This window comes from Poeciliopsis prolifica, unplaced genomic scaffold, assembly GCF_027474105.1.
Source record: "Poeciliopsis prolifica strain line A6 unplaced genomic scaffold, Auburn_PproV2 SCAFFOLD004, whole genome shotgun sequence".
Classification (NCBI taxonomy): Eukaryota; Metazoa; Chordata; class Actinopteri; order Cyprinodontiformes; family Poeciliidae; genus Poeciliopsis; species Poeciliopsis prolifica.
In genome coordinates this window covers 14,976,003-15,000,593 of record NW_026562379.1, presented here as the reverse complement: position 1 = coordinate 15,000,593, position 24,591 = coordinate 14,976,003, and the positions used below count along the sequence as shown (strand labels likewise).

Sequence of the window (24,591 nt, the reverse complement as noted above, 5' to 3'; positions counted from 1 at the left end):
AATAGAAAGAAATCCGACTCTGCAGGTGCGGTTCATGCATGGAATACATAAAGCTCATTCGGCTCAGCCATGTCATTGCTGTTTCTTGTAGCTTATTCATATTTATGTATAAAACCTTGTGGTTGTGAATACTAAGGGGGGAAATGGGTTGAGTGCACAAGGAGCATCTTCTTTCTGCATGTTCAGAGGTTGTTTGATAAGTTGCAGCTGCTGTCTTTTTTCTGTTGGCTGTTTTTTTTTTTTGTTTTTTGTTTTTACTCTGTGATAACGAGCAATCTCTGCTCCAGCACAAATGATACACCCTTACGATACAGCCTTGAGTCCCCTTTGCTTCCACTTTTGAGTGTCCTGCTCTCTGGTTTTGAGGAGAATATGCAGAATGCACATGACATAAAGTCATCACCCTTGTGCCTCGACGACTGAGTGCAGAGGAAGCCGAGAGATAAAATGATCAACACAGATTTTAGATGCAGAAATTCAAACTGTTTCCTTCTTTATTACAAGACATGATTCCAGACTATAATCCCATTATTGGAAAAGCAGCATTACTCAATTTTCTTGCTTATCTGCTACTGCTACAACATGTCGTGATAAGAAGAGTAAAAATGATTGAATACAATAATACTTTCCGTAAACGGATAAAATCTTAATGTGTTGAGATAATTATGAGTACGGAAATATCCTATTGGGTGCTTTGTGTAAAATTACAGGAAATTAGTCTGATTTATAAACATGTAACAGGCATACATTTTAGTTTTTTTTATTATTAAAAATATGTGTAGCAGCTGATTAGATGTGCTAAACTGAATTGTTTTACTCATTTTCTGAATCATTCTATGATCTCATCAAAAATCCAATTGTCTAATGGATGAGCTTAAATGAATGTCAAGCTAATTCCTTCATATATTTGAAGAATTTAAGTGATTTCTGTGCTTTTTATATGTTTGTTTGGAGAGTGTGGTTGAGGAAAGAAAGGGAGAAGAAAGTAAAACATCTGGATCACCTGGCCATGTTTACCATCTTATGAATTATATCAAAAGAAATCGATGCATGCTGCATACAGATATTTTATGTCAACCATTTTCTTGATAAAGTTTTCCTTTAAAGAAAAAGTGCATGTCCAATAAAGCAGGTCACTAAGGTATGTAAGCATCTTCAGTGCTAACATAAATGATTTGTTGCTTTGTCTTTCCTGCGCCGGCCTCTGGGGCAAGAAAGTATCCACCACTGGGTACGCAGTATTCTTAATTTTGGCCCTAACACCACATTATAGTCAGTTATTTTTAGGGAATTTTATAGAAAATATTAGATCTAGTGTTGAAACATGTTTAAATCTATGATCAGAGTTAATTCCTCTTTTAGTTTAATAATGACCTGCACCTAAAGTTTTGTATTTGTTTCATCAGCTTCCCAATATAGACTATATTTCTTTGAAATAGGATTTGTCTGAATATTGTGCAGGAAGTAATAAAGGTGCCCTGCTGCCCACATTTGAATGCAAAGCCTTCCCTCGCTCTTTCCACATATCAAACAGTGTGTATTTATCTCTCTGCATGAAGCCTTACTTCTTCCCTTTTTCATGGTCACTCTGCTCATTTTCATGCAGCGGTTCAGTTGATTGCTTTACCTGCTTCAGGATTTTATTTTTTCTCCTGATAATCTAAAGCAGTAATGGTGTAGATTGATTTGACATGGAATAAATCATTCATTATTTGACATGTGCTGTGCAGTTTACTGGCATATTAAAATGTTGAACTTCGAGTTTTTATGATGAAAAGAACCATAGAAACACCAACCGAATGGGGTGAAATGATATCACTCTGGTTGGTTTGAGAGAATTTGTTGATTCAGAAATCAGCGAAAAAAAATTGTGCAACCCTCCGTTACAGCATCCAATCCAGAGGGTTTGCAGTTTCGATGAAGATTGGTCAAGGTTCTTTATATTACATCCTCTGGTCATGCACTCCATTGCCTACATGGTCTAGTAGGATTCTTATTTATTGCTATTTTTGTTTTGAAATTCTGAGCCACCGAACTCGCTCTTGAGCTGCTTTTTAGCCACGTCTTTGAAGGCAGCCGGCAGGTTGGAGGGCCTCTGATCTTTTTCCCTCAAAGACTTCTTCTCTCTCCTTCTGCTCAGGTATCGAGCCTCTCTAAGCAGAGCTGTGGTAATGACATTAAAGTGTTGCTCCGAGTCGAGCATGGAAAGATCAACACAAACACCGGACTCAGACTTATTCTACAATACCATTTGTTCATGTCCATGGATTGATTTCCTGCTGACATTCAAACGAGTGATTTACATTGAGCATGTTTTTAGAATACTTGCTGCAAATTTCATAAGTAGTAGAAACATTTACCCAGGTACATGCTTTCAAGGAAGCCCTAATGATTATGCTCCTTTATTATTAAAATGCATTCATAATGTATCAGTTGCTTTCCTTTAATTTGCTAAAGGAAAATGTTGCCAAGCCAGGAATTGTATTTAAACTTTCAATCTCCTCTTATGATAGAACAACATCATCTGATTAATCTTTGTTCTTTCTGAATTCTGACCTGCATCAAAAATGAATTTCTCTTAAACATTTGACATGCTAAGTGACCACAGTGTTGAGATTCAGCTCCTCAAATGACAGCGTAATATTAGTGTAGCTTTATGTTGGTGTCACTGATTTCCCACTGATAACCAAACTATTTTCTGTGTCAGTTGTTAAATATCTTCCTTTCCATTTGCCTGGAAACATTTCCCAAAGAAAACAACCATTACTGGGTGTTATAATGAGAGGCTTAAACTGGATATGCCCAAGTCTGAATATCTGTGCCATTACAAGTGTATCTGACTAGAAATACAATAAGAATATCTTTTGTTTTAATCAATTGAGGCAATTTGTCTTGGATCATTTTTTTGACGTGCAGCATATATAAACAAGGATATACCTAAAGTATTAGGTATGCACAAATACAAGTATAAATCATTTTGTCCTTGCCTTGATTAAAACGTACAAAATGATAACTTTAAAACCAAGGATATACCAAATCTTGATTTTTGTACCATTACAGCCCTTATATATTTTGCTTCTTGTAGCTGCAGTGCTGCTAAGTCTGAACTAAAAATGTTGAGAGGGAGGGATTGGCAGCTAAAAGGACTTCAGACGCCACATTAGGTTCAAAAAATGCTTTGCTGATGACTCAAAAGTGTTTGGGAGAAAGGTGTGAGAAGCTGCTTCGTTTGCAGCAAAATTACTCATTGAAGGTGTGTAATTTTCTAAGCATTTCTGCCATGAATGGTTGTTAATTATTAATCAAAAATGATGATGATGCCCTTGTGTGTATGTGACAAATTGAGAGAACACACAAACCTCTCAGCGTAGTAGAAGTTTGACATTAACTAAGCCAAAATATGATAGTGTTGTTTAAATTGCCTTTAACTTTAACCATTAGCTTAATTGGGGTCTTTCTTTTTATCCTGTAGGTTATAAATTACTTTCTCGTATCAAAGTTTTTCCATAACCTAACTACATCATTAGATTATTAATGCTCCATGGCTCAGAAGAGTGAAATAAGTTTTCTTATTTTACTTATAAAATATTACTTATTTTACTTAGTTTATAAGTAAAATAAAATACTTTATTTTACAGGTCTACTGTCCTTCAGTAGAGCAGGTCCCCCTGAAGGACTTGTTGTTACTGAACAACCTTGTGACTTGACAGTCAAGCCCAGGAGTTACCTTCTGTGTTAACATTTCTTTCACCTCTCTATATATGTGGAGAAAACACATATTGAACATCTTTCTTGCTTTATTCTCCTTTTTCTCCAATGATGCTCAAATACTTGTGTTCAATAAGAATTGTTCAAAATTCATTCAGATTCAAGTCTGGCCTCTGGTTGGGTTCAGAACATGTTTGTGAAAAATATAGAAAAATTATTTTGGGCGTAACCGTAAGACGGTATGTTTATTGCCATCTCTCATGTTTTTTTTTTTTGTTTTTTTTGCAAACATACATTTCAGAATGGTGCTTCTGTAAAATGAGCATGAGTTACACTCCCTTGGCAGACAGGCCATGACGGTCTTTGCATTTTCCTACCAACAAAATCTCTAAATAGCTACCTCCCTCTCTTTCCAAAGGGAAAAGTTTATGAGATTTTCCCTTCTTTCACCATCAGACTCAAAAGGGTGAATGAGAGCATTACTCAGCATTCCACATAACCGGAGAAAACAGCATGGTCTATAGTATTTTCTTAAGAATTTAAACAGCAGGGACTGAAAAAAAAGGCTTTGATACAGAGATTTTGAAATCGCTATACCTTAAAACTAACCTAATTTTGTGTTATCTGCTGATTTAACAGCTTTATTTTTGTACATCTGAAATGGCCTTAAAACATTTCAGATGTTTGAAGTCATTAATGGCAATAACTGATGTATTAGAATTTAAAAGTTTAGTAATAAACTTTTCCTGTAGTCATTTTCTCTCTCTCTCTCTGACTTTCTTATGACCTTATACAAGCTACTTTAACTTTTTTCCATGCAAATTCAGTGGGGAGAGCTTTTATTAATGCATACTCTTTGGCTTCCTTGTTTTATTTGTTTTTTTTACTCCCTTCTTATTAGGTTCAAATCATGTGTGTACATCTATTCTTGAATGAATGCACTGAATTCGTCCACCAGCTGCTAGATGCTCTGTGTGGGTTGTTTTTAGCACACAAAGTCGAGGGTAAAATCACCAGTGTCTTATGTTAATTTTAATACTTAGTTATAAAATGTAACATGATATAGGAGTAATAGCAACACCAGTTTTTTTGATCTGGTAATGTCCAATAGAAGTACGACCATGGAATGTAAAATGTAAGATCTGAATGTTGCTCTGAGCTGCTTGTGTGTGAAATATTGCATCAATACTGTTTTAAAGGAGCCCCCAGGTTTAAAGTTTTCAGACAGTTTTTATTGACTTTAGACCAAATGAAACATAATGGAGCAACACCAGCAGCTGTGAATGCTCCACAACCCATTTATGGCTGTAATATTATAGAAGACATGTAATCTGTGAAATAAATAAACTTTCTCTGCCTTTTTCTTGTGGTTCTACAGCCATCTGCAGAAATACACCACTCCCTATCAGAAACAACCAATCAGAACCAGAAAGAAGAGCTTAGCAGTGTCAATCACACTGGTATGCATGTTGCTCACACCCTCCCTGTTGCTCTCTGCTGCACTGCAGCTCCTTACCCACAGCAGATTCTGTGCAGGTTTGTTTGCATGGCCACCGATGGCCACCAGTTATCTTGTCATATTAGGTCATGAGTGTGACTGACAGTGCCAAGATCTTTATTATGGCTCTGATTGGTTGTTTCTTACCAGACAGAGTATTTCTCCTAATGGCAGTAGGTACGATAGGAAAAAAATCAGAGTAGCAAGGATATATTGTAAAAGTCTTAATGCAGCTGTAAGGCTGCTGGTATCAGATGTTGGTAATGCAGCTCATTCTGACTGCTACTATAATTTCCATTGATATGAATACAACACCCTGATCAGCTAACTTCTTTAACAATGACCTTTTGTGGTTTCTAATTGTGTAAGGTAATATGTGGTATTACCTTACACAAAACAGATATTAGTCATATCTGTTTTCTGAGGCAATTGTATTGGTCTTATTTAAACATTTCCCAGAAATTACGGTTTCATTAGTGATATCACCTTGAAAGTAAAATATAGAAAAGTGTGTAATAAATCAGTGTGAGTCTTAATTTTTGCTTCAGATTTTTTAAATGTATTTTTCAATGATAACATTTATTGACATGCATCTGCCTAGACCCTTTTATTTTTTTGTTTGTCATGACTAATCTTGCTTTCATGACACTAATACTCGTTTTTGCAGTCGAAATTAACGCTGCTTTTCTGTTTGTATCTTCTTGCTTTAATCTTTACACCCACTTTGTGGGATGACATTCATTGTGAGCACAGGTTGAGCTGAAGCATTAAAAAAAAAGCTACTTGTGAGACGAGAACATCAAATTAAACTCTGCACATTGCTGTGTGGCGCACTTTAAAATAAAGTCAACGAACCATTATTTCTAAATCTGCAGGAAATGCAGCTTTCACAAGTCATTGAGGAATAATTGCCCAACAGCTCAGCAATAATGTGCAAAGTTATGGAACAGAAGTGGTTTGGACATAAAGACCAAAAATGGATCATGAGCTTGTTCATTTATTTCTATCACTCTGCAATTATATGAAATTGATATGACATCAATTGCTTGTCTATCTGCAGCTTAATGCTTAAATCAGGTGCATACTTAAGCTAAAGTTACGAATCGATGCTTGGAGATTCCCATTGGGATTTTCTGCAACAAAACAAAATTTCCAGTTTGATTAGTCATAGCAAATCTGTTTTGTATACTTTTGTGACCTTGTGGATGAGTTGATGTGCTGTGAAGTAGGGATGTATGCTGTAGAACGTCCATGAAGCTGCTAAAGTTGGACGCTGCTGACTGTTACTGCTAAAAGAATTGAACATGATCAGGGATTTTACCACCTTTTACCTCAGTGCCTGCATTTGCTGAAGCCCTGTTCAAGCATTGCTTGTTGAGATTCATCATTGAATCCACCCAGAAAAAAAACATGGATTTGAAACAAGCTTTACTAATCTGTTGTAATACCTCATTTGGCTTCTTGAGGAGATGAGAAATATTTTTGTTTATGCTTGCAGTCGCATGAAAACACATCAGAGTTTGGTTTTGCTAATGATGCTTTTGGTTTTGTATCATTTTAGACCTTGGTGATTTCAGTACAAGGACCCGGGGCGGCGTGTCGGTGCGTGAAGGCCAAGGCGTGGTGCTCATGTGTACCCCTCCTCCTCATTCGCCAGGTAACGAGAGCTTTCATTTTAGTAAGCTCCAACATAAATCAATGCGTCTTGCCTTTCACTTTCAGACGATGAGCAGTCAGCACAAGACCGAGACACAGATTCTCAGTTTGTTTTTGTTTTTTTGGATCATGAGAAATTGAGTGAGATGTCAGTAGCCAATTATTTACGATAGACAAATCGCACAAGCTCTCTGCCCACAGCTGTCATCTGTTTTAAATTATGCAAACCCCGACACTTACAGGTTTCCTGTACATCAGTATGGCAGGCTTTCTGAGTGATGGGAATGTTTCCTAAGGGTTTCTGCCAGTTGCAAACGAAAAAAAGTCCAACATTTGCAGCTCATTCTAACTGGAATCTGGGTAAGGAGTTTTGTCTCTCACATGTCACATTTTGTGCTTTTAATTTGAAAAATAATTATCATATGCATGTTCATATTTTTCTGTCCACAGTTATAACTGTGATTGACATTTAATAAAAATCAAACATGGTGCACAGTGTTATGAGGGGATAGGAGGATGATGGAAATATCGATTTTCTGCCATCTTTAGTTTGTTGCAGGCTTGCTCCTGTAAACTATAATTGATCCAGGTATCAGTCACAGTGACATCGTTTAAAACATTCATGGTGTGCTGCATTAAGTTGACCCGCAGAGCAAAACACTCCTCCAGGAACTTGCACTTCGAAGCAGTATTTTCAAAGATGCAAACAAACTCAGCAGGGCACTGTGGCAGATCTGTCATGTTCTTTTTTTCAGCTCAAAAATCTAAAACTCCTCTTAATATCAGAAAATTACCCATCCTGCCAATCAGCTGACACTTCTTTGCAAAAGGTTTTGCATGCAAAAGCTGTTTTGTAACTCCCAATATAGCACACTGATGATACTACCTCTTGAATGTTTTCACATATTGCCACAACAAACTTTAAGATCTTAATTCATTTTTACTGCAAATGTGTAAGAAGATGGAAGAATACCTAAAACTTTAGAAAAAGATCAACTTGACAGCAGGTCAGTGATCTCAAACATACAACTAGAACTACGGTGAAATTGTTTAGTAGAGCATACCCATGTTAGAATGACCTTCAGCAAAATATACAAGTCTGTGGCAGGACTTTTGTAAGGAAAGAATTATAGATGGGAAACATCAGTCTGCATGTTTTATGGACTTGGAGAAGGCCCTCGACCGAGTCCGGTAGAGGAAACTCTGGCAGGATGGGGTAGCATGGCTTGATATGGGTTGTTGAGTCGCTGTTGAACTGGTTTTGCAGCTGGCTCTGCGTTGCTGGCAATAAGTTGGATTTGTTTCCGGTGAGGTCATTGTACTCCACTAATTTTCCCCTTTGTCACTGATTTTGTTTAGAACATCTTTGTATTGAATTTTTTGACACAGTCAAGGTGTTGAGGCTATTTGTTCTGGTGGGGTTAGGATTGCGACTCTGCTTTTTGCAGATGATGTGATTCTGCTGGCTTCATCAGATGTACAGCTTTTGCTGAAGCAATTCACAGCTGAGTCAAAAAAGAGTAGAGTCCCTTCTCCGGATTGGGGAAGAGATCCTGCCCCAAGTGGAAGAGTCAAAGTATCTCTGTCTTGTTCACGAATGACGGAACGATGGAGCAGGAGATCGAGATTACAGATGCAACCGCCAGAAATGAGTTTTCTCCACATTGAGAAGAGCCAGTTGGGTGGCTCAGGCGTCTGGTTAGGATGCTGCCTGGGAGCCTTCCTAGTTAGATGCTCTGGACACGTCCCACTGGGAGGAGACCCTGACGAAGACCCAGGACACACTAGAGGGGCCATGTTTCTTGGCTGGACTGGAAACGCTTTGGGATTCCCACAGAGCAGCTGGTTCAAGTGGCTGGGGAGAAAAAAGTCTGGGCTTCCTAGTTAGACTGCTGACTCCATGACCCTTCCGAGGTTCATCCAAAACGATGGATGAGACGTGCAAAGCTGATAGACACATATGAAAGAAGACTGGATACAAATGCACAGGATTAATATTTAAAATAATTACTCTTGTTTGAGGAAAATAGATTTTATTAGTTTTATGTACATAATTCACTCAAAATGTTTCTCTTCCTTGTTTTAATTTGTTGAAAAAAAGAATCTGCCACTCTGAGCAGTTGATATTTTATATTAATGCGCATTTTATTTCTAGTGAGAATTACATTAACAAAATAAAGAATATTCAAGCGAAAAATATATATTTTGATTGGACAGAAGCATTGAATGTGCCACTTTGATGAATGTTCTTGTGAGTCGGAGAATGCCACAAGTGAAATTTGTATTAGACTTTAAACTGTGTTTGGGTTCAATTGGGTGTGGGAGGATTTAAAGACGTTCAAATCCACTCAAATTTAAATAGGTCTCCATTGGCAATCACTGAGCTGTGAAAAGTGTATTTCCCTTTTCTCAGCTCAGAACAGTTTGGATGTTTCTCTTTGGCAAATATCACTCCATGTTGATAGAAAGAAAACACGACACTTTAAAGACAAATTACCAGAGCTGTGATCTTTGTTTTTTGGCAAAGATTATGTTGTAGTAAAAAAAGCAGTTTTAGTAAAGGTAGTAAATGATTAGAACTTTCCTTCTTACTGCATTTTCTTACTTCTTCATCTTTGATTGTTGAGCCGAGTATGTGCAGAAGGATCAGCATATATTTGATAAGATATTGACATAAAGTAATTTATGCCCTGTAAAATTGACATCAGCACATTAATAACATCTAAACCTTAGCAGAATAGATCTAAATTATATTAATAGAAATTGTTGATTACACTGAAAACATAGAAAGTATATAAACTACTGGGCTTGAATACAAGGAAATTCTGATCAAATCCTTTGGAGGTGGCAGAGGATTTGAGTAGAGCTTCCACTTCCATCTTGGCCCTAAACCTACAGACGGAGATGAAATGGTTTAGCTCAAAGTGCATCCCAGTGTTGGAATGGCCCAGTCAAAATCCAGACCTATATCCAATAGAAAATCTGTGGCAATACCTGAAAATCGCTGTTTAGACGCTTTCCATTCAATCTCAGTTTGAGCGAATCCGCAAAAATGGGGCAATAAATTGAGTTTTTGGCGGTGCAAGGCTTGTGGACATATCCCAAAGAACTTGCATCTGTAATTGCAGCGTAATTCAACAAATTGACTCAGAACCCGTGCACTTTCCTTTTCCTTTCACTTCACAAATGCACTTAACTTTGTGTGGTTCTGTCACATCAAATCTAAAAAAAAAAAAAAAAACAATTTTTGGTTTTATTGCAACAATATGTAAAGTTCAAATGGGCCTACAAGACTCTCCATGTACTCAAAAATGATTAGGTCTTATAATCCTTTGCTTGATCTCTTCCTGTTTATTTTGCTGCAACTCCACCTGTTTGTGAGCCTAAACAATGATGACACACACGGTTTTTGGAATCGGTCCATCACACTGAATCCCAGTTCCAGATATCACCTGAGGATTCAAATGAGCTCCATATGAGTTAAAAACCCCTTAACTGTATTCTATAAAGTGAATCCTGGATATTTTTTAAAAGATACAGTATAATACGCCAGTAGATTTTCCGTTTCACACCATTACACTTCTATGTAGTAAGGGGTTGAACTTTCTCATGCATACTGAGTAGGTCAGCCTTGGAAACGAATGTAAGACATAAATGGACTCTTTTTTTTCTTCCACAGAGATAATCTACAGCTGGGTGTTTAATGAATTCCCCTCATTTGTCGCTGAGGACAGTCGCCGCTTCATCTCCCAGGTCACAGGGAACCTGTACATCTCCAAAGTTCAGCCCTCGGATGTGGGAAGCTACATCTGTCTGGTGAAGAACGTGGTGACGAGCACCAGGGTTCTGAGCCCTCCGACTCCCTTGACACTGAAAACAGACGGTGAGGATTTTTAGCTCTTAAATGATATGCAGACTGTTGTTGAGTCTTCTCTCTGCTCGGCTGATCAGATTGCAGCGCTGGCTTTTCAGAAATCCATCTATTGCCTTCTGCCGCTGGATTGCTTTTGCTCAGATAAAAATCTGGGATGGATTTTACATCAAGATCTTGCACTATATCATGCTGTAATGTGTTTGGAGGAAGTTTTACACCGGAAGCCTCAAGGTGTTTTGAACAGGATCCACAATTTATGGAGATAGTAAGCAGTGCTCTAACGTTAGTGTTGGGGTGGGGGGAGCCCGCTTTACACACAATGTGCTTTCGTGAAAATGGCCATCGGGGAAATCATTTTCCTGCATAAAATTATCTAAATCAATGGCCCTTGCCGTGGATGGGGCTTTTGTCTTTTATTTTTGCCACTCAGGAGTAAGGCTCCCAAACTGTTTGTTGGATTCAGGTGTGAATACCACCTGGAGGCAGGTCACCTCTGACTTGACGCAAAACAAAATGTCCATCACATCAAACAGGGGCCTTTTGTCAAAGTTCATACAAACCAGTGTGATTACACACCCAGTGAAGCTGTGAAATACCATTTGTATTCTAAATTCTTTCCCTGACATTGCAGGAGGATTACATTCCTCCCAGCAAGTTTGTTGCTCCTTAATTGCATAAGTGTTTGAAGTTGCCCTGTGAGACATGCATAATGCTTTGCACACAACCATGCTAAATTAGTTTGTGTCTCTTGCTAAACGAAAAGCAAAATGCAGTCAGAGGGGCACGCGGTCAGTCTTCTATCAGCTCTTTACTGTGGAGGAAAAAAAGATCTGTCTTTTTTTTCCATCGATGAATGATGGGAAGGGAAATTAATTTGGCAGCATCAGTCACATACATTTGTGCAAAACGCCTATCTCTTCATATGTAATGGATCTTTTTTTTTTTTTACATTTGAAAAAAAACATTTCATCCCTTTGCAAACAGTGTCTTGCACTACAGCGAGACACTCAAAGAAGTTGCATATAAAATTGACGTTTTGCAAGCACTTGTATTTTTAATTAGATAACAGATTAATCTCTTAGTCAAAATAATTAACTTTTAATCACTAAAAACATTAAGCTTGCTTGCAGTTATGTTATGTAGAATCTTCTTTAGGAATGAAACAGATTAAATCTGCCATTTTCTAACAATTAATATTTATTTTGTGAGTTTATTGCTTTTGTGTATGTAGTGGTTGCAAATCCATGTAAAAAAATATATGTTTCTATAATGCTTCATGTTTATGTATGTTTTATAAAAAATTTACAATGTAACGTCATTGCTTTTATTCTGGAACTGCTACTCCTGTAAATTCATTCTTGGACTTGAACGTTAAATGCCAGATGTCATGGTTTCCCAGTAGATCTAAAATAATCTACTAATCTCAGCAAATTCATACAATTAAAGTCCCGACATCCTGATACTACATTTAGCCAGTGGTAATTTCTTTTTAAGAAGTATAAATTACTATAATACTGTCTGTTTATTTAGCAGAGAAAGGCACTGTGTTTCAGAGCAGAAAATTATTTCTGCTAGACATTTTCAAAATAAGCCGTTTTATTTAAATCAGAAGCAAGGGGGGTATGAAACTGTGTGTGAGAAAGTATAGTCAGTGCTACACAGCTCTGTTGAATGCAATTTCACAACTGAATTTTAAAACAAGAAAATGACCCCAAAGTTTGCATTTTAAACTTTACTGGCACTTTGTTAGAGCTTAGCATGGCTAGAGGATGGCAGCAGTTAACGTTACTACCACCAGCAGCATTTACTGCATACATCTGCATTTTTCTAATTAGCAAATACTTGAGACCCTGCCTAAAAAATCTTAGAGCAGCACATTTTAATAGTTCAAACACTAAATATATCATGATATTCATTAAAATCTACCATGGAGACAGTTTATTAATTATTATTAAGCTAACATCTATGGTCTTTCTTATCTCCACTTTTGGGAGTAGAGCACATCAACGCAAAAAGGAAAGGGGTAAAAATAGAAGAATAGTACACCAGAATTGATCTGCTTGAAGATGGCAGTTAATGGCATTGTTTACAGTGATTTTGACTTTCACCCCAATCACCTTATCTATTTTTTTCCGCCAGAAAAGCACAAGTTATTTGAAAGTAGTGGAGAGTTCTTCTGTGCTCCTGAAGCCATCAATTCTTAAACACAAACATTTATGTCCAAAATAATGTCAGTAAAGAAGTGCAAATTATAAGGTCTGAGGTTGTCTAAGTGTGTTACTCCCACAGATTCAACCTTGAACTCTGTGCAGTGTCTAGAAGCCCTTAATGGCAATATTATTCCACCTATGTGGAGCCTGAGCTTTTAATGTAATAATGATCTCAAGAACTCTAGCAGACCTGGCAACAAAAGGCTTAAAGATGCAGAACGGCTGTCACAAAGCTTTCGTTTGAATTACGTAGAAACTTGTGTATGCTTATGAAACAAACGGCACAGGGGAGAGCTCCATCTTGAAACTAAAGAAATAATGCATGGAAGAGTGCTCAGAAACATCACCATGATCTTGTCAGAGGCCACTAGAAAACCATTCAAAGGAACCAAAGGAAGAATTTATGCTAATGGAACCTTCATAAGCAGTTTACTGTAGTAGCTCTGATGGGCACACATTATTGAATTTATAGCTGTGCTGTTTACTGTAGTAGCTCTGACACTGTGATATTGTCACGTGCAAAACTCATTCAGAGATTGAGAAGCTCAACTCAACATGTACAGCCTGAGCTCTTTTTGTGCTCGCTTTGAGAACTGGTTTGAAAACTATCACTCATTGAGGTTCTTACAAAATGCAACAGAATACAATAGAAAAACACAACTGGATCTATGTTTTTCATAGTTTTGAAAAGCAAAAATGAGTCATGAAGACAGAAAACATCTCTGTACTTGTTACTGACTCATTTCCTCTCTGATTAAATTTATCAGAAGAAAAACCTCCCATGAACTTTTTCACATTTGAACTTTGACTGGACTCCTGACTTTGACTGTGTGGTTAAGCCAGGAGTCCTAAACATGTATTGAAAGCCATTGTTTTCATCTTGACTTGTAGCAAATTTGGTAGAGTTAAATCAACATTGTAAGTCAGCACTCTCAGAATTTGTTTTAGTTGAACTCTTCTAGAGTTATGTCTAGAAGAGATTGAGTCGTTTCAACACTTGAAGGTCTTGAACGTACTTATTTGCCGAGTAGTACCAATCGCTTGCTGAAATAACTCTGAAAGAGTTAAACTAAAACCAGTTCTCAAAAGACCAAATAGACTCGGCACAATGTTAATTTACCGTATCTCTGCCAGATTTGGGTACAAAACTACAGTAAGAGTTGTCTTGCTGGCAGGACAACTGCAAAATCCATTTCATATTCATTATACCCATTACCTCATATCCGAACATTTTAAAGCTTTCCAGAACCTTATCCCCGACCTGTCTGGTGTGTTTCTTGGTCTTCAGGAATCTGTTACGGTGTTCTCAAAGAAATCTCAGGGGCTTTTACAGACCAGCTATATTTGAACTGAGATGAAATTAAACCCAGTTAGACACGATTCTCTAAATAAATGACTTTTGGAAGCAGCTGGTTGCACTGAATTTTAATTACAAAGGTCAGACTAAAGGGACGTGAATAAAAAACAGCTTGACTTTTCAGATTTTTATCTGCATTTTAAAAAATCTTTCTTCCTCTTCACAATACTGCTTTGTGTGTCTTAATTATATAAAATCTCCCTGAAAATCTTTTGAAATTCAAGGTTGTCTTAAAATGTGAAAAACTTCAATGTTATTTCAAAATTACTGTAAAACAAATAATCTGCTTCTGGGTGCAGTGCAGAAGGAAAGAAACAATTACGATACATCATGTAATTGGGTTCACTGTGGATTAAAGGATGAATGTAAGAATAAAATAGCCTTATTGTGAGTCAGGCTCTGAATGAATCTCCCACCAATATGACCTAAGAGCATTTGAACAGCTCACATTCTTTTGTTGTGTTGAAAGCACTCCTATAGATTTAAAAAATATATATTATACTTCTAAACACGCAATTGGAATCCCCTCAAAGAGGTAAAACAAGCATTTTTAGTTTTGTCTTTGGAGAAATAAAAACACCTAAATAGTCTCTAGTCTTTTTGCTGTTTAAAGTTAAAGTAGGTAAGTTTTATATTTTACATTTTTGATAAAACTGTCCTGATCATATAAGACGGATAATATGTGAAAAAATTAAGCTCCTCAGATTTTCTATTGCCATCTTTAGAAATGCACAGCTCAGTCAGAAAGAACTGATAAGAGCCAGGAGGAGGTTCTTAGTGCTGTCAATCAAGTTTGGGTACTCTCTGCTCACACCCTACCCTGAACTCTCTGGTAGGCTATAGCTAGTTCCACCCAATGATGCCTATAGTGAATGTGCTGGTTAGTTAGCATAGACCACTGCAAATAAACACAATTTCTTTAATGGCATGTTGCTTCTCTGCCAGTTGAACATTTGCATCGCATACATGAGTATGATTTACAGTGCTAAGACCTGATTGACCAGGAGTGGTGTGTTTCTACACGATCTTATAGCCAGCCAAGGCTATAAGATCGTAGGGAAGAATAAGAGGAGCTACATTTTTTTTCACTGATTATGTGTATCATGCTGTATGGTAATAATATTATGACAACCAATGTATAAAAGTTACCTAATGAGCTTGTGCATTAGGTACAAATTCATTGTACCTAATGCACAATGAACTTGTAATAATAATCCTAAATAGACCTGTTTGACATCTGGCATGTTCTTGTTGCTTTTGCATGTTTTTTTTTTCTGACTTTACATTCTCCAATTAACACAATCAAACCTCTGCTGTGCAGCAGGAATGTCTGACACTTTCGCTATCTATGTCTTGTGATGCTTGGCAGTCTTCTGAATTGTGAATTTGGATGTAAAATCCAGCACATCGCACTGGCACATCATCCCAAATGTTATCATGTTGTTTGCTACCCCCCTTCAGTCACTGGACTCTGACCAATTAGACTGTGCAATCTGTGCCTTACTAAAAGTTGGTGATCATCACACGGCAGATTCTTACGCTGAATCTGTGTGTGATTCGTGTATTCTCAGCTCCAGCCCTGAGTGTCTCAATCAAAGCAAGCATCTGGGCACCATCATCCACCGCTAAAGGACATTAATAGTGCTGCTGCAACCCGCCTCCACCCATGGAAAAAGGACTAAAGATGAACTTTTATTATGCTTCACTGCTGAAATACCGTGTATAAAAATGATTAGTTTAAAAAAATCTACAAAAATATTCTTACATCTTTTGTTTTGTTTTCCTTTGAACATCTATCTTCCACCATTCTGATGACAGTCTTTTGTTGAAATCAATACAGATTTAGAGCTGTTCTTATGTGATTCACCATGCAAAAGTGTTGGCATATGCTTTGTTTATTCCAAAATATTGCTTGCTTTTGTTTTATCTTTCTTTGAAATGGGGCATTGCATCTGTTCTTGCAGATATGTTCATCTGCTCTAAAGAAGCATTTCCTTTAAAATGTTTTTTTTTTTTTTTTTTTGCGTGTTGAATTTTTATTGAAACAATAGGCAACAGCAACCAGAGATTATGGAAATTGATCCTGAATATTAACCGCACAAGTGCAAGAATGGACCCTGAATTAATGTTATGTTTTGCTTCCAGATAAATAGTAGTTATTGGTTTGTCACTACGGTTGTTGCTACAAGACATTTTTTCTTTGCTGGCTGTAATATCAGAGAAACGTAATGTTTTCAGGACGATGCCATCTCCACACAGGCACATTTTCTGTGTTCTGTGCAATCATTCATTATTGAAGTCTCCGAGGCATTGCAAATGATGTTGAAGAATTTTTACGTTTTATGTCATAAATATGCAGCTATTCATAGCTAGCGCATCAATGGCAAAAGAATCTTGCTTTGTGTGTGTTCTTAATGGTATTTTAAAGTGTTGCCTGGAAATCTATTTGGGAAAATAGATGACTTACTGAGGCACTTAGAGATGCATATTCATTTGATTTCAATGTGAATTTTACATTTGGACAAAGAGTTAGCCAGTTACAACAGACTAGGCTTTGCAGGAGATGGCAGACTCTCCAGCTTTTATTTTTAAAAAGACAATTCTAAATATGTCAAGGCATATTGCATTCCACCTGCCTGGAGCTTTGAAGAGATGGTGTAAAGTTTTCTTTTTGCCCCCACACTTGCGGTATGCAACATAAAATTTGTAAAAGTTGATCTATAAAATATGTGAATTTGATGGTTTTTTTTCAAAGAAGTACACAGAAAGTACCTGACAATACTACATGACGAGATGGATTGTGCGAAGGGACCATCCCCAGCCTATTTATGATTTAATATTTGCAGAGTTGTCTGTTTGGAGATGTTTTTATGAATTTTGATTCCAAAATGTCCCTATTTGTGATGGAGCATTTCTAAACTATCTGAAAGAAAATTTTTACGGAGCGACTCAAGTATTTACATATTTGAGCTGTTCAGGGCAGGATGTGGTCCTGACGTATACAGTTGACACCAGATAACTGTATATGTAAGTTATGGATCATTCCTCAAAATACATAGACACATTCTAAGCTTTTTGCAAAAAAATATTGTTTCTGGATTTATGCCATGCTTTGAACCTTCCCAGATTGTTTTGAATAAAATACTATACAGTGTAGCTGAAAAAGTTTTTCACATTAAATCAAATTATTTGCTGAAATTAGTATATCAGTGTAAATACATGTCTTTATCTTTAGTGTTTTTCATTCTTATCTATAATCTCAAACTTCTACGTTAGGGTCATCTAACCACAGAAGAAACTTTTTTCATTGTTATTATCTTGAGGGCTCAGTCTTATTACTTTTAAATTGGTTTGAGGAAAACTATGGCGTAAAAGAAAAAAATATAATTTTCCTATGATTAATAAATGAAACAGAAGCCAGATTTATGGCCATGCTGCAAGAGGCGGGCCGAGAATGTTTTAGGGCATCCACTTTAAACTTTGTTTTTTACAGTCCTATCAAGGCCAACCACTGAGACTGAATATAATATTGAATATACTATAACCAGAGCTGGTGAAATATTACAAATTCATTATACGTGAAGGGCTGCTTTGGAGCCATAAATGTTGGGAATGAAATTGAAATTGAAAAGTTCTTTGAGACAAATATCATAAAACTCTTTTTTTTCATACATATCGAGCCACAATTCAATAACTCTGTTCCTCTGCTGAATTCATTTTATTACATAAAAAATGTCACATGCGCGTAAAAATTGTAATTATGGTTTCTGAAATGTCATGTCAGTCATTTGTCTTCCTGATCATATACTCCTTAATGCATGTGAAGCAGCACTCCCTGCAGTGTCATGATATGTTTTGAAACGTATTCCTGCAGGAAGTGGAGTCGCCAGTGGTTCAGGTGTGGACTGGTTTTGTTGAGATTCACACTTTTTCGACAAAGAAAAGAGAAATGCTCATGTAATATTCATATCCTAAACTCCTATTTAGTAAAAATGATAATAGTAATTAGATCCCAGATGACAGTGTTTGTCTTTGTTACTATGCATTTGCTCAATGCCATTTGACACATCATCCCGGTAAATGGAAATAGATGGTCGGCTTAACATTCAGATGAACAAACAAGTGTGTCCTCTAGCTGTGACTTAGAGTGAAGGTGTTAGGCATCGCGGCACTTAGCAGGACTGATAACACACTATCACTTTTGTCCTTCACAATGTGTTTGTGAATTGTGGACTGGATTACTAATTCTGGAGGACAATGGAGCGCTGCTCTGTTCCCTGTTCTCACTAGAGAATATTTGCTGGTACATCATCCTTCTTTGTCTTTTTTGGGGGCTTTTTTTTTCTCTCCTGACAGATTTCGGGTTTCCATTCCATTTCCAACACATTCTGCAATATGCTGCTTGGCACCTGCTCTCTTTCTCAGTGATTCCAACATTTTTAAATAATTAAAATTGTCACCACCTGCTGGTTTAGCAAGAAGGATTTCAGAAACGTCAACAGCTCAATATTATCACATCCTATATTATTTAGATTATTTTAGAGATATTCAGATATTATCCACACTGACATTTTAAACATTTAAATTTTGTTGATTGAAACCCAAAATTTAACTTAGAAAATTTAAGTATTGCATCAGATTAATTAAAGTAGTAATTTTAACAACAAATACTTTTCAGTATGGTGGCCAAAACCTTAACTATGGCAGAATATTGCAAAAGCCACAGAAGGAGAGTTGGTGAAGAAGTGTTCCATTCACAGAGCTGTGTGGAAAATTCTGTGGATGGAAAAACTGTGGTAGAAGAAAACTTCTTAAACAATATGAATGACTGCAACCTTCAGAGAAGAGGTGTCAAATGTATTTTAAAATCAATATCATGATAAATTTTGTCCTCAAAGAACCATTTTTAGTGGAATGTATTGATAAAACTATCCATTAGCAAACTTTTAAATTATTAAATAGTTGTTTCTGTATTTACTGGAATTAAATCGTATTTAAACATTTTTCACATTGATGTAAATTGGTAGCATAGGAACAAAAACTGCTTAAATAAATGTAATTAATCACTGAGTTTCAATTATTGCATCGAGTGAGTAAAATAACTTCATTTTTAATTTATATTTTAACCTGACACAGCTGTAAAACTAAGACTGAAATTCACTAAATGACATTAAATTGGCACTTTATGTTGATGGGTTGAAGTTTAGTTATTTTACATAAATTGTACCTTTTTGTTTTGCCAACAGGTACATTAAGATGACATAATTTACTATAAACATGTAATTATGCTTTCGCTTGGACATTTTGTAACTAAAAGCTGTATTCTTACATTCATTAATAAGATCTGTTCAGTAAGATTTGAGTTCTAGCTGCCTTTAAGTCGGCTTATTTCACAACTACTGCTTAAATATGTTATGACTGAAATCCCCTGTCACTGCTAAGCAATGCTTGTCCATTTCTTTATAGCAAACAGTGAAGAAGGGAAGAGAATAACTGAGAATGGAAGAAAAGATGATGCCTGTAGCTGTATCTGCTGGGTTCTAATGTCTCCAATTCTTCTTTTTTAACCTTTTCTAGGTGTCATGGGTGAATACGAGCCCAAAATTGAAGTGCACTTCCCCACATCTGTACTGGCTGCTAAAGGAGTGACTGTCAGGCTGGAGTGCTTTGCTCTGGGGAAGTAAGTAAGCGCAGACAAAGTGCACAAAGATAGATAATTGTTTATTAATCACCAAGATGAGTGAACTGTAGCCTCTCATCACTGGAGCTGGGAGATCCTTTAGATAGCGCTGCCCTGTGTTCTTCTTCTCTCCTCTTTTTTTAAATTTCATTATTCCATTATCTGAAGGGAAAGGAGGCATATCTTGACTGCAGGCGATATGTTAAGTGAGTGTTAAGAAGTGCAGCATCATGGCTCTGCAGTTAGATGGCATGTAAGTGCAATAGCGGGTAGCGGGGGGCAAGAATGGGGAATTCAGCCCCAGGGATCCGTGTGTTCTTATAATTGAGAGCCCTAATGTATCCATGTTTCCTGGTTGCTTTCGGGGTTTTTTGTAAAGAAAGCCAAGGTTATGTGGGTTTTTTTGGGGGGAAAAAGAAAATAAATTGCTAAAAGTCTTCTGTCAGAGACTCTTTTTATCCTTAGAGAACAAATCCACTCACACTAGGGGGGAGTTGCTGAGTGATTTACTATTTATCGCCTTTTTATATCAAAACATTATTAATTTGTCACTTTCTTCTTAAAAAAACTGTCGTGATGAATAGAATACACACACGAAATGGTAACATTTTAAAATAAACTCCCATTACAACCATTTGATTCTTTTATTGGAATAAAAATAACACAACATGGTTGAATTTTTATCTCAGAAAGGACTTTTTATACAGCCTAATGTAACACAGTGCATTCACACACAAAAGAGAAATCCTACAAATGTTAAAATCTGACCCCACTACAGTTTTGTTTACGTTTTGTGAAGAAGGAATTTGCACCCAGTATCTTCTTCATAGGTTTTTGTGTTTCTTGGTGTAGCACCAATAGAGGTGAGGGAGCGTTCAGGTTTTTCACTGGGTTTGGTTCATTTACACGATACAGTGTGAAAGCAAACCAACAGAAAAGGTGACAAACGTGGCCATTTTGCTTCCCATTCAGACCAACTTCACTATCAGATGTGAAAACTCCTTCAGTATTTGGTTAAAAACAGACTTACATCAGACTACGAGAGATAAAAATAAATAAAAAAAGGTTCAAACTTTTGTCAAGTTGTCTTTGCAAAATTGCTCAAACTTTACCAGATTATATATAGAACTCAATAAGCTTCAATAATGATAATTAACTGTTAGGGTGGAAAAGATTTCATAAAATGGCATGAATTCTATCTGGGTTCTGTTTTAAGAGGTCATGGTAAGCATCCTACTTATCAGAGACACGCACACATCTTATATGGGTCAAACACAGACACTTAAAGTATAGGGAGCCCTAATCTCGGTGCATCTCTCAGAAACTGTCCGCCTCACATGTCAGTAATTATCTCAAATGATAAAATAATTGCGTCAGTGGTTATCTGACAGGGGTAGAGGCAGGGTTTCATATGTTCCAACCGGTTGTCTTCAATGCTGCCCTGGTTAATCATCTTCTGGATTGTTTGTTTGGAAGGATAGTCATGTTTTGCATTTGCTTCTCTCTTTTTTTTCCATTTTTGAACAAATTAAATAAAATATGCTTTTCCACAACACACTCCTTACGTCCCTTAGTGTTCATGTAGCTGTTTGTTCACTAATGCTCTCTAATGAACCCCTGTAGCTTTCACAGAACAGCTGTGTTGAAAATAAGACCAAATTACACACATATAAACTCTTACTTTGTTTAGACGCCTGAGAAAGTGAACAGTGTATAAATGTTTGCTACACTTTGATGACCCTCTAAATGGACTCAAATTGACCACAATATGAATAAGCACGTGAATACATTTTTGTACTTTGAAAGCAAGAAAGAAATGGATTCAAAGATTTGTGTTTGTCTGGACAGATCAGAAGCACAAACCTTTTATCAAAGCAACTGAATTAAGTTTTCTTTGATACAGTTTGTATATCTTAAGTATAAACAGCATATCAGTTACAGATCAAAAATCACATACTACGTACATTTATTTCAATAAAAACCCTGCGTAAATATAAATTAATTATCAGTTTATTTTGTAAATAGACTGAATTATAATCTCCCATTGCTTAGTGTTTCTTATTAAGCTAAGCAGTGGTTTCTGACTTCCTGCTGAACAGGCAAACAGTTTCTGCTCCTGCCTTGTGCTTCCCTCATTGAAGTAATTTGTGTGCGATGGCTTTCAGTCTGACAGTGATCTAACTGAGTCCCCCTTGTACGCAGAGATGAATGATTCATCAATTCACCAAATTAAGACATGCCAGTCTTTATATAGTGCTGAAAATGAAGTTAAAATGGGTTTTGTACCACTGTTGATCAATATGTATGATGGCACTACTACCCTGCTGGGGCATGAAAGGCTCTTTGTTTATTACTGCCAAAGCTCCTTAATGATATTGCCTATTTGATATTTACCAGTGGCTGCGCCTTGGGAGGCCACTTTCAAGGGCAAAGAGAATGGGAGGAGGATCTAAGAAAACAGCAGAGCAAAAACGATTTTCTTTTAATTTGAGAGTTTGATGAACTCATGGTACCAGAAGCTGCTTTTCTTTCAAAGTTGCTGGTATCATAAAGAAACTGGGATAATTTGGGATTGTTTCCTGATGGGAATGTAGCTGCAGTATTAAATTCAAAATGGAAAACCCTGAAAATTTAATCTTGAAATAGTTGGATAGAAACTGAGCTAAACTGAATGTGGTAGCAGAATTTTATCATGGCAAAATGTCGAACATATAAATATTCAACTTTTTATTATTAAGGATTTTGGAAAGTTTTTAATCCACAACTATTTCTGCTTTTCTTATACCCATGAGGTTCTACCTCATCAAAATATCGTAAACCTTTTAATTGATCTTTAACTAGGATGTCAAGACTTTGTAAAGGGAGCCTTACGATTGTGCATAAATAATTGCAGGTTACTCTTTGTACTTTTTGTCTAGACAATTCTCTACTACCAGGAACATCAAATTATTTGTTCCTCTACCATCTCCACTTCATCTCCTGTAATAGAAATGAAATTTGACCTAACAGTGGCTGTCTTGAAACCTACAATCATATATTTTTTTTTGTCTGCATTTAAGATAAGATGTTTATTTTCAAACCATAACACAAAGCAATTTGTCTGAAATAAAACATTTAACATAAACCGGCTTAATGCCTACATTTTATGTTTTCTTTGTACAATTTGTATGCTATTAAAACGTTTTGACGTCATGTTAAGTATCGGTTAGCTGTTCATCGCTGCATAAGAAACACAATTTCATGTCAAGTGAAATTTGTAACTTTTGTGTTCCATGAACTATTGATGTTGTTGTATCTAAATGTAATTTTTCTAAAACTATTGATACATCCCTAATACACTAAGTTTACAGTGTACATTATTTGTCCTGCTGGATTAAATAATGCAGGTGAACAAATGAGACAAAACAAAAATTGAAGTAAATTCAGGCTGAACATCTGAGGAACTATGCTACTCCCTTGACAATCAGACTATGCTCAGTTTCTGGTTTATACAGAAGCAACATGACGACTATATAGGATACACGCTCAATAAAGGACTGGCCTTATTGGCTTTACTGATAAATATTAGGCTTTTGTGACTTCATCAAAACATAGAGCTGGCTGAAATAAAAATGTTGTTGAACTACATGACCTTGACTGGCGTGGCCTCGATAGCTTTATATGGGATGACTATGTAACTTCAGAGTGGTTAATCAGCTTGATAATTCGTAGTCAGTAAATGTCATTTTTCTATCCATAAATTAGATTTTGAAACACACTAACGACCCTTATTCACAGAAAGATTATGTCTCCTCGGTGTTATAAAACAAGTTTAAAAGTGAAATACTGTTGGCTGCCTTCATTTTTAACACATACTGAAGTGTGAAGTTCATTGTGGTTCAAAAAGCCTTGTATATGTGAGGAGTTACACATTCAACCCACTCATATCCTCTTAAAGGATGATACATGGGATGTACCGGGTGCTTTTATCCAAATAGCCGTGGAGTAGTTGTTATACTTTTAGTTTCAGTGACCCCAGTGGGAATCAAGCTCTTAAATTCCTCCAGTTGCTGTCCTCTGTTGGGCGATACAGCACCACATTATCAGCAGCATCAGAGTGGCTCTTAACGCAACCCATTTTATACACTTTGTGCTGTGGTTAATGTGCTTAAAAAGTAGTTGTCTGGGTTGATATCGCATAGGTAAAATGTGTATTTGTTTCACCACTTGTGATGGCTTAAACTTCCCCAAAGGGATCTGGATATTTGGAGTTTAGAAAATGAGCTAAATTGTAGGATATTATCTAGATTGTGATGGTGCTAAAGAATCTAATTCTCAATCATATTTAGGTCTTAGACTCCATTTTGAACCTTTTATTATGAAAGAAGTCCAGATGAGGGCAAAGCAATTGTGTGAAACGCTAATTAAGATGTAATCTACACAGCCCGCCTATAGGCACAGACCTAAATTGAAAACTCCAACACCTTACATACTCTCCAGTGTGAAACCCTTTCCCAGTGTCATGTATGCTTAGCTTGAACAGTTTGAAAGAGCAGAAGGACCAGAGTTTTGGATTTTCTGCCAACAGCTGTAGTGGATACTGACATGAAGGGTTTGTTGCTTTTAAAA

The 24,591-nt window shown here is 36.6% G+C and overlaps 1 protein-coding gene across 1 annotated transcript in view; it reads left to right on the top strand.

Moving 5' to 3' along the window:
* The window catches only part of cntn5 (contactin 5), a 134,275-nt gene that overhangs the window by 66,832 nt on the left and 42,852 nt on the right, over positions 1-24,591 (top strand). The window contains exons 6-8 of the mRNA XM_055028705.1: positions 6,768-6,863; positions 10,542-10,745; positions 19,881-19,983. Coding sequence (XP_054884680.1) covers positions 6,768-6,863; positions 10,542-10,745; positions 19,881-19,983 — 403 coding nt within the window. The remainder of the gene's footprint in view (positions 1-6,767; positions 6,864-10,541; positions 10,746-19,880; positions 19,984-24,591) is intronic.